The sequence below is a fragment of the Bos mutus genome, chromosome X (assembly GCF_027580195.1).
Source record: "Bos mutus isolate GX-2022 chromosome X, NWIPB_WYAK_1.1, whole genome shotgun sequence".
Classification (NCBI taxonomy): Eukaryota; Metazoa; Chordata; class Mammalia; order Artiodactyla; family Bovidae; genus Bos; species Bos mutus.
The window spans coordinates 95,311,811-95,325,863 of NC_091646.1; the positions used below are offsets into that span (position 1 = coordinate 95,311,811).

The 14,053-nt window shown below is 33.8% G+C and overlaps 1 protein-coding gene across 3 annotated transcripts in view; it reads right to left on the minus strand.

Annotated features, from left to right (window-relative positions):
• Positions 1–14,053, minus strand: part of CFAP47 (cilia and flagella associated protein 47) — a 502,187-nt gene that overhangs the window by 269,993 nt on the left and 218,141 nt on the right. For 2 of the 3 annotated variants that reach the window (XM_070365963.1, XM_070365962.1), the window contains exons 34-36: positions 7,993–8,090; positions 7,348–7,464; positions 133–267 (exon numbers count right to left, since the gene is read on the minus strand). In XM_070365963.1, the coding sequence (XP_070222064.1) occupies positions 133–267; positions 7,348–7,464; positions 7,993–8,090 (350 nt within the window). The remainder of the gene's footprint in view (positions 1–132; positions 268–7,347; positions 7,465–7,992; positions 8,091–14,053) is intronic. The other variant, XM_070365964.1, reaches the window with a different exon arrangement.

A 14,053-nucleotide genomic window follows, 5' to 3' on the forward strand; every position in this document is an offset into this window, starting at 1 on the left:
GAAGGAAAAACATTTGTTAAGGCTTATTTTATCATACTGATACATTTGTTCATTTTGGGTTGGGAGAGAAATATCTAAAACCCACGTAAGTGTTTAATTCCACATATATTTTGATCTCAAAGATACCCTTACCTCTCTAAACACTGTGTCATGTAGAGTACAATGAAAGGGCACCACTTTCTTGGGGAGATATGTAGGAAGTCTTTCATACATGTAGACACAAAACATGAGCATCAGGATTGGATTGGGATCACAGATGTCAGTAGCCTAGTTCCAAAGAAGAGAATTATAAATTACAGGATATACAAATAAAATATATTAAAAGAGCTAAAACCCAGTACATCAACCATTGAATTACTTAAAACATCTTAAAATGCTATTGATTGACAATGACACTGAAATGTTGCTATGAGCAAACAAAATATTGCTGTGAATCAGAATAGCTTGACCTATGCGTTAGAGGTTGAATTAGATATATCATAAATATAAGAATGACCTCACAGCCTCAAAGACTCCATAAAAGCTAGTCAGAATAATACTAGAGGTCAGAAGAATATTATGCACGAGAAATATGGACAAATGTGATTACAATATCATCCATGACTTAAAGTGTATAATGCAGTAAAAGATAATAGAAGTAGACAAACTACTGAAGTAAAAGACGGCAAGAGGTTTTTTTTAACAAAAGCCCAAAGGAAGAGGTAACACATGAGATGGCCTTGAAGAATACTTGAAGGGTTTTAAATAGGTTGGTGTCTGGAGTGAGGAAAAGGTATATCCTATCAGAAAAGTAAAGAAATCTCAGGCAAGGATATAGGGAGTATAGTATTGATTTGGGAAAGAAAAAGCATAATGTGAATCACACACAAGATCAGAAGGGACAAGTGGTAGAAGAAGACAAAGGAGTGCAACAGTCACATAGAGGAGGGTGTGGATACCAGGAAGAGGGACTTGATTTCGGAACAAGAAATAACACAAGAGCAACAATTCATGCAGATCAGGTGGGTCGGGGGGAGGTGGCTGGAGAAGTTCTTATCCTAGAACAAATCACAGTATGGCAGAAAATGTAATTACACTGATAAACGAGATAAATTAGAGATGGTTGTTGGCCAATATCTGAGATAAAATCTAGAATTATAGAGGAATAACAGCAGGGATGATCAACATAGCCAGAATGGGCACTGAGCCCAAAATGTCAAGTCAGGAGCAGAGGAGGAAGGATTATTTCTATCAGTATATGTTGTGCCTATGATCTCCTAGAAAAAGGCAGAGGTAGTGGGGAAGAATTATTCATAGCAATAAAGTACTGGGATTGGTCTGAGGCAAAGACTCAAAGACATAAAACACCACTGACACACAAGCATCTCTGTCATTGTCAGTCAACAGGGACCTCTCTGCACTTTCATAAACTGGAGATCTACTGTGATTTAATGGTGCACATTCAAGTTAGCAACTGAAAACGATCTGGGCCTGGCCTGGAAATGCAAATAGTGCCAGAACTCAGGATACCAATGGTTATCTGGAACTAAAGCACTTGACTCTGAAATCTGGCAGCAGTTATAAGAAACTACTGAGACCCCATTGATCATCTGCTAGTACACATTCCCAAATACAGTCTTTCCTTCCTCTGGAAGAACAGAAAGGTTTATTCTTTCTTGTTTTGTCAATAAGCAGTAAGGCTAACCAATAAAGGTAACTGGGAAGGGGATTATTAGGGGAAAAAAGTAGAAGAAGTTGCTAGTCTTGGCAGAGTAGAAAGCTGCTAGTGAGTATGATGTGAGAAAAACTGAGACATATATCAGGACCCCAAAGTTTCTCATCAGTATTGTGACATCTCACATGTCTTCACTGAAGACATATATTCACTCACATATATTAGTCACTTCACTCACATATATTAGTCAACATATACAGGATCATCATTCAACATAAGAACAAACTAAAAAATGGAATACAGAGTTTAATTTCCACAAAGTGAAGGATATATCCCTGCATGATGGGCCAGCCTCTGGGTGTGATCCAAAGAGAGCTCTCTATGGTGATGGGAAATGTATTCATTGGAGAAGGCAATGGCACCCCACTCCAGTACTCTTGCCTGGAAAATCCAATGGATGGAGGAGCCTGGTGGGCTGCAGTCCATGGGGTTGCTAAGAGTCGGACACGACTGAGCCACTTCTCTTTCACTTTTCACTTTCATGGATTGGAGGAGGAAATGGCAACCCACTCCAGTGTTCTTGCCTGGAGAATCCCAGGGACGGGGGAGCCTGGTGGGCTGCCGTCTATGGGGTCGCACAGAGTCGGACACGACTGAAGTGACTTAGCAGCAGTAGCAGTGGCAGGATACTCTGGGCCCCAAGTCTGAGGTCCGTAAAACTCTTTTGAATACTATTTTAGTGACTACAGCATAAAATATACAGGTAGCAATATAAAACTATTCCAAAAGTACATCTTTGAAAAATATGTAATAGGGCAGTATTTTGGAAATGAAAAAAAAATGTTTATCTTAACTGAAAAAATTTGATAATTAGAGTATTAGAGTGAAAAACTAGAGAAAAGATCACTCAGCTTTATGATAAAGTTCAATGAAAATAATCTAAAGAAATCGCATTTTAGTCAATTCTAGGCTTAAAAAGCCAAATGTCAAAATAAGTTATGTTTATTTAAAACAAGATTTTCATGTGAAATATATTTCAAAGATATAATCATACTGTCTCTACACAGTTCTAACCTAGAAGAACTTTACTTACATTTATCCATTTTTCTCCTGATAATATTTTCCTACTGAACTAACAAAAGACAGGGAATTTTTGTAATGCCATAATAGAGGAAAATGGTGTAGTAAAAATCTAGTAAACTAAACTCACATCCTGCTACCACAAAGTACCATGATCTTTACGAAATCAACTGGCTTCCCTAGGTCTCAGTGTCTGCATCAGTAACAAGAAGAGATGACATGGTCCTGGAGCTTCATGGTGGGTTTAATTTGCTCTGATGTCAAGATATTCCATAACTAGATACCAATCAAAACTAGTAGTACCCAAAGACATACCATAATCTGACACAGAACACTACTGACTGCCTTCCCAATAGCATTTTTCTCCCTTCTTCACCAAGAATTCAAATTTTTGTGGCTCTTCCATTACTTTTATCAAACACTCGTTTAACTACAAGCATGACATGCAATTATGGTCAATTATATGCAATGGGACGTATGCTGTGGGACCACTGGGAAAGTTTACCTAAAGGAAAATGAGAAGCACAAGAAGTGGTACTGTTCAACCAGACCCAAGAATAGCTGCATAATGGTGTTATGTAAGAATTTCAGTAGGAACTTTATAGTTATTAGTGCACATGCTTAAAACAAAGCCAACAGGCTAAGAACTGAGCAAAAATGAATCTTTGATAATTTTGTTGATGAAATGAATAAATATTCCTATAATATTTTACTGTCTGGTTCATCTTATATAAAATATAGAATTTATTTTTAAAATACTTTTATTCATGAATTGTTATTAAGACTGAAAGCATCCAAGTTGACATAAAGAAACAAAATTTTTCAGAGAAGTTAGATATCTATTCACCCTTAGCTTCCATCATTACTCAGTGAATTATATGTAGCAGAATCTAAGTATTAGCTATACCTATCTATCTATCTATATATAAATATCTCCATGTCTCTACATGAGGGAATAAAAATACATTCTATGCTGAGTTCAAATAAATTGCACAATAGCTTTGCTCTAAAAGGGAGGATATGTAATAATAGTTACATTCCAGATGCTAGGATTCCACATGATATAACACTGGCACAGAACTTATTGAACTGACTCAACAGTTGCAAAGAACGACATAATAAATAGAAAACTCAAACATTAATAAATAAGTCCAGTGGTAAGTTTCACAGTATTCAAATGTGAACCAGTGCTAATCATTAGTATTAATTCACTATGGTTAAGTTAATTTAAATGTGATTTTTTTTTGAACTTTGACATTTGATGCAGTGGGTAAATTCGGGCTGATAAAAAGTTAGGGAATTGGAGCTGACTGGTAAAATCTTGGTAATTATCAGCTATGTTAATTGCTAATTTCTCCATTCATCAAATCTTAGACATCTTCTCTACATTTTTATGTGGTAGATACTCAAATCTTAGGATCTATTTTTTGCTACACAATAAAATAAACATTTTGAGTCAGTTTATCTGAGAGGGTCAAAAAGCAAAGGAGAGAATCACAATGCAAGATGAATTATATTTTCTAAACAAGGATATTTTAAGTTTCCTATAAACCCTTTTCAAATTCTCAAAGGTCACCTTAAACACCAAATGCCCCATGCAACTCTTGCTGGTTCCCTTTTCAGAATGATTTCTTTCCCCTTTGATTCCCACAGTACACAGTTTCTATGTCTTCCTGGCATGCACTGGCCACTTTGTACTGGATCTTTTCATATACAAGTCACTATTAGTCATTAACATATTTGAAGGCATGAGTGTGGTTTTACCACATCTGTATCACTTGCAGGTCTATCCAGCATATTTTATGGAGGAGATTCAATCAGTCAAACTGACAGGAACTGTAATATTTTTATTTTTTCACAATAAAGCATTTAGAGTTTATCCTTAAAAGTCTTATAAAAGAACTCTCTGACCAAAATGCCTGATTACAGTATCTCCTTATAGCTCTACCAATATAAAAGATAAATTTCAGACCTGGTACAAAGGGATTTTAACATGTAAATGACTTTAATACAAGGAAAAAGCAAGCCATTATGAAGCATCATTTCTTTGGCAGGTGCAAGGAAGCACTTTGTACCAAGCCACGTGTGGACACTGGTATCATCAATCTCTCTGAGTCACAGAATGGAAAACTCAGAGTTTGTTGTAATGGTCCTTTTGTGTCCTTTTGTGGCTGGTCACCAGGTCTGGAAAACCTCACAATGTCTCCTCTATCAGTTTATTATTTAAGCCGCCATTAAAATGAACTGAGTAGAGAAAATATTTTGCTACTTGACCAAGTTAAATGGCATTTTTTTGGTTCTGTGTTCCCTGTCTCCAGTCCCTTTCCTTTCAGTTCATCCTCACCATTGTTGTAAGAGTAATCACATTTATTCCCATGACACCAACACAGTAAACTCCTAAATTGTTATCCTGACATCCAAGATCCCAATATATGCCTATATCTATTTTTTCAATCCCAAACTTCAACTAAGTCAGGCTATTCACATAATTTCCTTAATGTATGCCATTTGTCTACATTTTATAGTCTGCTTATGCCTCTGAATAAACACCTTTCTCTCTTACCACTACCAACTCAAATCCATTCAAGACCCCAAATAAGTCTTGCTTTCTTCACAGTCTTTGGTGGATTAATCTGGATCACACTGATCTCTTCTTTTATCTGAATTCTTATTCTATTATTTTCCTACATTGTCAATTAAATTAGTGGAATGTCATTTATTATTGAACTTGCATATATCTTGTCAATTCAATGAGTTTGTATATTCTTAGAAGTCACAAATCATTTATTATACTGCTTCATTACTCTGAAGTAACAAAGGGCTCAGAAAATGATAAGCAGATAATGTTTTTTATTGTCGCCATAGAGAACAATGAGAAAGGCCAGATGGAATTGTAACTTGGAGGTCTAAACATAATAAAAAGCTACATTGACACTGTGACTTCTACATTAATATTTAAGACTAAGATGAAAATTTTTCTTTTTGCTACTAAATAGGAAAACAATATAACATCTATATTCATATTCAAATAATCTGTTCTTTAATTCTTAGGGCTCAGATAATATTAAGAAAGCACTGCTGTGACTTGAAAACTAGAACTACTTACTTATTATGCAGTCAGATATACATAATTATACCCATTAAAAAGCATCCAGTAGATTTCTATGAAGTCATAGTTCAATTTTCACATTTTAGCAATATTCCATGAAAAGACTGTTTCAATTTAGAGTTAAAATATATGAACAAAGGAATATTATAAAGGAGTCAATTAACATTTTTCCAAAGAAGATGTAAAATGGCCAACAGATATGTAAAAGCCTGTTTAACATCACTAACCACCAGGGAAATGTAAATCAAAGTCACAAGGAGACATCACCTCACACCTGTTAGAACGGCTATTATTGAAAAGACAAGAGATGTCAAAGGTTGGTAAGGGTGTGGAGAAAACGGATCACGTGCACACTGTTGGTGGGAATGGGAACTGGTGCAGCCACTATGGAAAACAGTATGTTGGTTCCCCCCCAAAAATTAAAAATAGAACTACTATGTGGCCTGGCAATCCCACTTCTGGGTATATATCCAAAGGAAATAAAATCAGTTACATCACAGCTATCTCTTATTCTATATACAACTGCACTATTATTCACAAAAGCCAAAAAATAGGATCAACGTAAGTATCTCTCGACGGATGAATGGATAAATAAAGTGTGGTATATTCTTACAATGGAATAGTATTTAACAATAAAAAAGAAGGAAATCCTGCCACTTGTGACAATATGAATGAACCTGGAGGACATTATGATACCTGAAGCAAGCCAGACACAGAAAGATAAATATTTGTATGATTTCAACTATGAGTGAAGTGAGTGAAGTCGCTCAGTCGTGTCTGACTCTTTGCAACCCCATGGACTGTAGTCTATCAGGCTCCTCCGTCCATGGGATTTTCCAGGCATAGTACTGGAGTGGGTTGCCATTTCCTTCTCCAGGGTATCTTCCTGACCCAGGGATCGAACCCGGATCTCCCTCATTGTAGACAGACGCTTTACCATCTAAGGCACCAGGGAAGTCCTTAGATTTCAACTATATGTGGAATTAAAAAGGCATGCTCAAAGAACCAGAGAATTAAATGGTAGTAGCCAGGGGATGGAGATAGGGGAAATGGGGAGATGCTAGTCAAAGGGTACAAATCATTATTTATAGGATGACTGACTTCTGGGGAGGTAGTGTAAAGTATGGTCATTATAGTTAGTGATATATTGGACTGTGTACTTGAAATTTGCTAAGAGAGTAGATCTTAAGCATTCTCATCACAAAAAACAGGTAACTATGCCTGGTGGGCTACAGTCTATAGGGTTGCAAAGAGTTGGACACGACTGAAGCAATTTAGCACACAACATGTGTGAGATGGTTGATACTGATGTGTTAATTCACTTGATCATGATAATCATTTCACACGGTAAACATATATTAAATTATCACCCTGTACATCCTAAAAAATAGCATTGTACAAGCTAAGTATACACAGGTTTTATTTACCAATCATACCTTAAAAAATTGGAAAAAATAAGGAATTAATAAAATATTTATAGAATATGTGATTTTAAGGCACCCACCTGTATATCCATGTCAAAGCCAATTTCATGAAGAACATTCACAACAATCAGGCAATTGTGGAGATACTGTTCAGAACTTTTTGGTTGTGTGTACATGTTTATGAAATGAGACTCAATCTGAAAAAGATAACAATCAAATTTTTTATTAATAGAATAAAAATAACTGCTTTTTAATTGTTCTCTGTAGTTCAGTAAACAATCATTTCAATACTAACATTAATCAATAGGTTATTATAATCAAAATAAAAGAATAAATAAAAAGGGAATGCTAGCCATTCAGATGTAGGTTCAGTTCACTTCAGTTCAGTCGCTCAGTCGTGTCCAACTCTTTGTGACCCCATGGACTACAGCACGCCAGGCTTCCCTGTCCATCACCAACTCCTGGAGCTTACTCAAACTCATGTCCATTGAGTCAGTGATGCCATCCAACCATCTCATCCTCTGTCGTCCCCTTCTCCTCCCATCTTCAATCTTTCCCAGCATCAGGGTCTTTTCAAATGAGTCAGTTCTTCCCATCAGGTGGCCAAAGTATTGTATGATATAAAATTAAAACATTTAACAGAATCAGTTTGCAGAAAATGTCTCAAATTTTAATTTCTAAGTTATTTAAATAAAAGAAGACCACTCTGCATAAAAAAGACTTACCAAAAATGGACAATAGGCTCCCAATACTGTTGCAAAAACAAGGCCGTCTAAAAGGTCTTTGTCAAAATTTACTATCCATCTCTCAGGGGGAATAACACCTGTTCCAAAAAAGAGAGAGAGTAAATATAAGAACAGTTTTACTTTTTTAAAAATACCTCTTATGGAAATTTGAGCAAGAGTCAAAGAAAGATTTGCCTTTGCTTAGAAAAGAAAAAGCATTATATTTCGGAAAAAGAAAAAAAAAAACAAAACTAACCTCAGAAGCTTAGTAATATGAAATGTGTCTATAAGGTATTACAGGCAACTGCAGACTGTCCTTTATTTCCACTGGAATCACTTTGAATAATGTACTACCATGAAATACTGGAAGAAAAATCTGACATTTCAAAATTACGTACTGTGCAGTTCAAATGTTTGATCATCAACTTGGGTAAGGTGGCTCAGAAGGCATGAGGTTTCCAGTAACTCTAAAGTTTTAGTGCCAGTTTCACTATTTGTTGCAGAAATTCCTTCACATGTAGGGTAAGTATGTGAAAGGGTTTGGGAATTTATGGCTTAAAGAAACTAGAAATAACCTATAAAAGATAATACAAGATGGAAGAATAATAAAAGGAATTTTCAGTTACAGAGATGACTACTACGCTGACACAAGGGGAAAAAAAAGTGAAAGTAAAATCTGGATATTTAGTAAGAAAAAATAAGCAACAACAAACAAACCTGTCCTATATTAGGGAAGAATGAAAGGTGATTTAAACATCAGAAATTACTGACATGATGAATGTGACATTTCCTTTTCCAAAATGTTTCCAAAAGGGCCTAGTAGAACCATCTCTTAATGGTTTGAGATGATTTATTAACTGAAAACAAGAGGAAAAATTGGTGATCTTCATAAATCCCCTCGAATCCCTTGATTCTCATTTTCTGTGAAGAATAAACCATGATGGGATATGTTCATGACATGTATATAACTTCACAAAGTAGGACTGTTTTACATCTGGAAGATTTAGTTTTCTCGGGAAGGAACCACAGATGTCCTGCATACTTTGCAGAAACAGTGCCCAGTACTTTTTCATCTGAGATTATACAACACTGAACATTTCCTTAGGATTTCTACAGCATATTATTGCAAAATCAGTCTAGCAAACAAAGGTCACTAGGAATTTTCAACTAACATACAGCAAACAATATTTTGCACTATATTTTTCAAATGATTTTTTTTCCTGACAGAAAGCTATAAATAGTTGTATGTCTGATATAAGATGTGACACAACCAAAGTAATTATTTGTAAATGTACTTTTCTAGTTGGCTGAGTAATTATAACCTAAATGTACTTCTCAATTTCTATCTGCCACTCACAGCTTTTAACAAAAACAAAGGGTCTCATTTTTGTAGCCAAAATTCATTTTTTCTACAAACTAGAAACAACAATTCTAACTTTAATCTGAAAAACACAATTTATTAGCTTATAGTGAAACAGTCAGTTGGCAATGGGTATATAGACTGTGTCCTCTAAACATCCCATCCTTATCAGAGAAGGGATAGAAATTTCCTTGAGAGAGTTTAACATCTTATCATGAAAGATTACACTCACAAGAGGAAAACAACTAATTAAAAATTTCCTAACTAGAAGTTAATGAACAGAACCTAAGCATTATATTGTTACATCCAATTCCACCAACTACAATTGAGCACCACAGGATTCGTGATGACCATCCCCCTTTGCTTATTTCTAACTTCTTTTTTCAACAGTGAAAAACCCATCTCTCACTATTTAAAAGAAATTCCCTTATTTGTTCAGCCACAGTAAACATAAAAAACTACTTTCAGAATTGCAAATCTGTCCCCTGTAAGAAACCACAGGTACATGCATAGGTATAGGTCTACTGGTCTTTTAGTTCTACACTATGCAATCATGGTATGGTAAGTCAGCTCCTTTCTCCTCCATTACATTCAGTGAGGCTGCCAAACATCTGTAAGGCAGTTAGATTCATTTCTCACAGTCTGCATTCCATCCTGAATTACTAATTTATCTGTTCATTGATTAAAAAAAAAATATATATATATGTATACACACACACACACATTCACTCTTTGTGGATTTTGACAGAGTCTTAGGATTTTGAAAGATACATTATCATGTATTCAACACCACATTTCCATACAGAAAAGTTTTATTACTCCCAGAATTCATATGGGCATTTTAGAGCCAACTTATCGATAATCTACCAAAAAAAAAAGTGTGGCAGGATTTTCACTGGGGTTACATTGAATCTATAGATCATTTTGACCTCTCAACAATATGATATTCACTAATTATAAGATCAGTTGCATATAATAATTATCAGACCAGCCACTTGAGGTTGAGATAATATATACAATACTTGGGAGAATCTCCATATAAGTGTATCATTAAACTAGAAAGAAAGTAAAGGCTCTTTACTATGGAGAAGATTGATTAAAAATAAAAGAAGGCCTAAGAAAACAATATCAACTGTAAGAAAAAGTAATTATAGCAGTTACATACAAGGAAAAAGACACAAATAATAATATTATGTTAATATATTTAAAAATTTTAGATGATATTAATTTAATTAAATGAGTTATAAAATCTCAATGGAAGATAGAAAATAATAATCTTATTACAATTAAAGAACTGATTAAGTTCTTTAATCATTTCTTTTATAATTAATAGGCCTAGATGGTTTTACCAGTAAATTCTGCAAAATTTAGGAACTAAGCAATTTCACCAATATAGAAACTTTTAAATAAGTGGGACTTCTTAAGTAATCACTGAGGTTTGCATAAAATTTTAACAAAAAAAATCCTAAAATGTACAGAAAATATTTATAAATTATCACTCATGTAAACTGAAGCAAAAATTAAAATATTAGTAAGCTAATTCTAGAACGGTATTAAAAAAGTTTAGCTATCATGGCAAAATTTAATTTGTGCCAGGACTGCAAGTGTAGTTTACAGTTAACAATCAATTTAACATCATATTAAAATACACAAATATATATCTATCTACATATCTAAATAGTTCTGTAGTATTCATCATAAAAATTCTATAAACCTAAGGAGAGAATGTAAATTCCAGAACACAATGAACATAATCTGAAAAATAATCCTACAGTAAATATCACAGTTAATGAAGAAATGTGGAATATACTATAAGATTAAATATGAAAAAGATCAGGTATAATGTAATATTATCTATACTCAATAGAAGGCTAGAAAAAGTCACTTCATGTCTCAGTTTCAACCAATATCTTACACTTCAAAAGAAGTACAAAAAATACAAAATATGCCAAATTTACTAAGGAAATGTTGTAGAACAGGTTTCACACTCTTGAATATCTCACTCACTTTAAGAATATTAAAAAAAAAAAAATTAAAGCCAAAGAAAGCAATTCACTTATAGGGGAGGAGTTGCAAGCTGATCTTAATTTTTCCAAAGCTATTTTGCTGGCATAACACAATGGAGTTAGAGTTCAGAGAAACACAGTGATTCCCAAGTTTGATTCTCAGTCAAGATGCAATCCATACGTAAAGAAAATGAAAATGTTTACAAAAAGAACTCAGAGATCAGAGTCCCTGAAATGATAATTAGAAAAAACACAATAATTATGAAATCCAACCATCTAACAGCTGAGTCAAAAATAATTAATAATGGAGAACCCAGTTTAAAATGACACACAGTCTAACACTGACAGAATGGATATGAGTGTTACAAGCACTAACTATGTAGGCGTAAGTCTAACAAAATGGTGATACTAAGGCAGGAAGGTGAGAGGAAACAAGAGTAATAATTACCTCTCTTGTCAGAGCAATGACTATTAATGTTATGTAAAATCAAAACAGGTAGCAACCAAACAAAACCGAGAAACCTCAGAACTTATTCATAAATTTCTTCTTTTAAAGTGAAGATATATATTGGGAAATATTATTTCTTGTGGTGGACAAGTATTTTATATGGTACTTCTGTATTATTTAATCTTATTTCCTGTTTCTGTATTTGTACACATGAGAGTTTTTAACCTTCACTGTGCAATAGAACCACTTTGAGAGTTTTGCAAAGCTACATATGTGCAGGCAACAATCCAAAAATTCCATGTCAACTGGCCAGAGGTGGGGACATCAGGTTTTTTTAAAGTTTATTTTATTTTCAGTTCCCTAGGTGATTCCAATGGGTATCCAGATTTGAAAATCCACTACTGTGGATGAAAAAGAGAACAAGATATCTCTCTGAATAGCTGAAAAGAATTAGCAAGAACTACATAGATCTAAGTTACTGAAGAATTAATATTTTGAAGAAACAGCACTACCCAATGCTACTTAATTTGAGCCTTGGAGTCAAACCACTTAGATTCAAATCCCAACCACAACTTCTTCTAGGAAAACATGCTAATCTCTCTGCTTTGTTTTTTAATAATGGTAATAAGAGTGACCTGATCAAGGTGTTTGCTTTGAAGTTTAAATGAACAAATAAATGTAGGCCTTTAATTGGCATACCACAAATGTTGGCTATTATTATTAATCATGGTTTTGTCAAATATCCAATTAGAACTGTGGCTCACTACATTGAAGAGAAGATGATAGCTGAATTTTTCATTTTGTCCTATTTTAAACATGTTTTCCTTCCACAAGGCTGAAAATCCCGTACTAGCTATTTTATAGTCTTGAGTCCCCCTTCCTTCAAAGAGATGAATAATAATTGTGAAACTTTTTAGAGCATTTTGAAAAAAGCTAAACATTAGAAGAATTTATATCAGATACCTAATGTCTGGGACTGTCTGAAGTCCCCTATAATGTTACAGCCAAAATTATGAAATACACAAAAAAGATGAAGAACTTCCCCTAAATGAATTATCTATATGATAACTCTGAGCATTACAGAAAAGGATGGATTGCTGTCTGCCTCATTCCTTAACTTCCTGTTACAGTGATATCACAAGCATTGATTCTTCTTGGACCATCAGATATGGTAACTGACAGTTTGTCCTGATCATGGGGCTAGGAACAGAAGATGACTGAATGGGAAATCACAGAAGTAGAATTACTGGTAAAAAATGGTAAATTGATGTATATCTATTTACAAATTTGTTCTGCATTTTAAAAATGCTAAATTATATGTGTATATATTATATACGTGATATACACACAAATATATATATAAATAAATCTATATATATATACTGCTTACAATTCTATTTCTTAAACTATTTTTTTAGTTCAGTGAGCAACCAAGAGCTCCAACCACAAAGACAATAGGGTTTTAATTAATCAACTTGTGAAGAAATTGGGAATGACAAAAAATTCTCACCTGCCACCTAAGAGACTAGATTTATTTTCAAGGCCCAGGCAGTTGACTTTTTTTACTAGAATATAACTTACATGTTAGAAGGGATTTGGGCTTTTTTGTTCTCTGTTGCATCTTTAATCCTCATAACAGTCCTGGGCATATCAACTTATGCTTATTAAATATGTGCTGAACAAATAATATATTTAGATGCTTCCATTCTTGTTACAGGTTTTAAAAATGATTATACCAAACTTGGATAAACTTCTTTCAAGTTATTTTATAATCTTTAATTTTATACTTAATACTTTTTAATACATTTGGAATTCATTTATGTTATATAGCATATAGTACAAAGTTAACTTTACCTTAATTACAAAACATCAGCCAACTGATCCAGCACTACTTACCAAATGAATTAATATATTTATTACAGATTTTGGAATGTCACATCTATATTAAATTCTATTATATACTCTGATTGTTCTGAGTCCCCTATTATGTTATACAATTATGAATATTCCTGATTCTTTAAAAATATTTTAATATTAATATTAATCCCTGAATATTTATTTTTGTCACGTTTTGTCAAATGTTTTCCTTAATTTTTTCCCCTGTATTATTCTTTCCAAATTTTATTATTACAATACCAATACTGGAAAGCTGGCAAGCAAATAAACACTCTAATTTTAGTAGAACATAGTTGTGGGGCTAGGGGTAAGAGGATCATATCACATATTTCAGTAAAATAAAAAGTTACA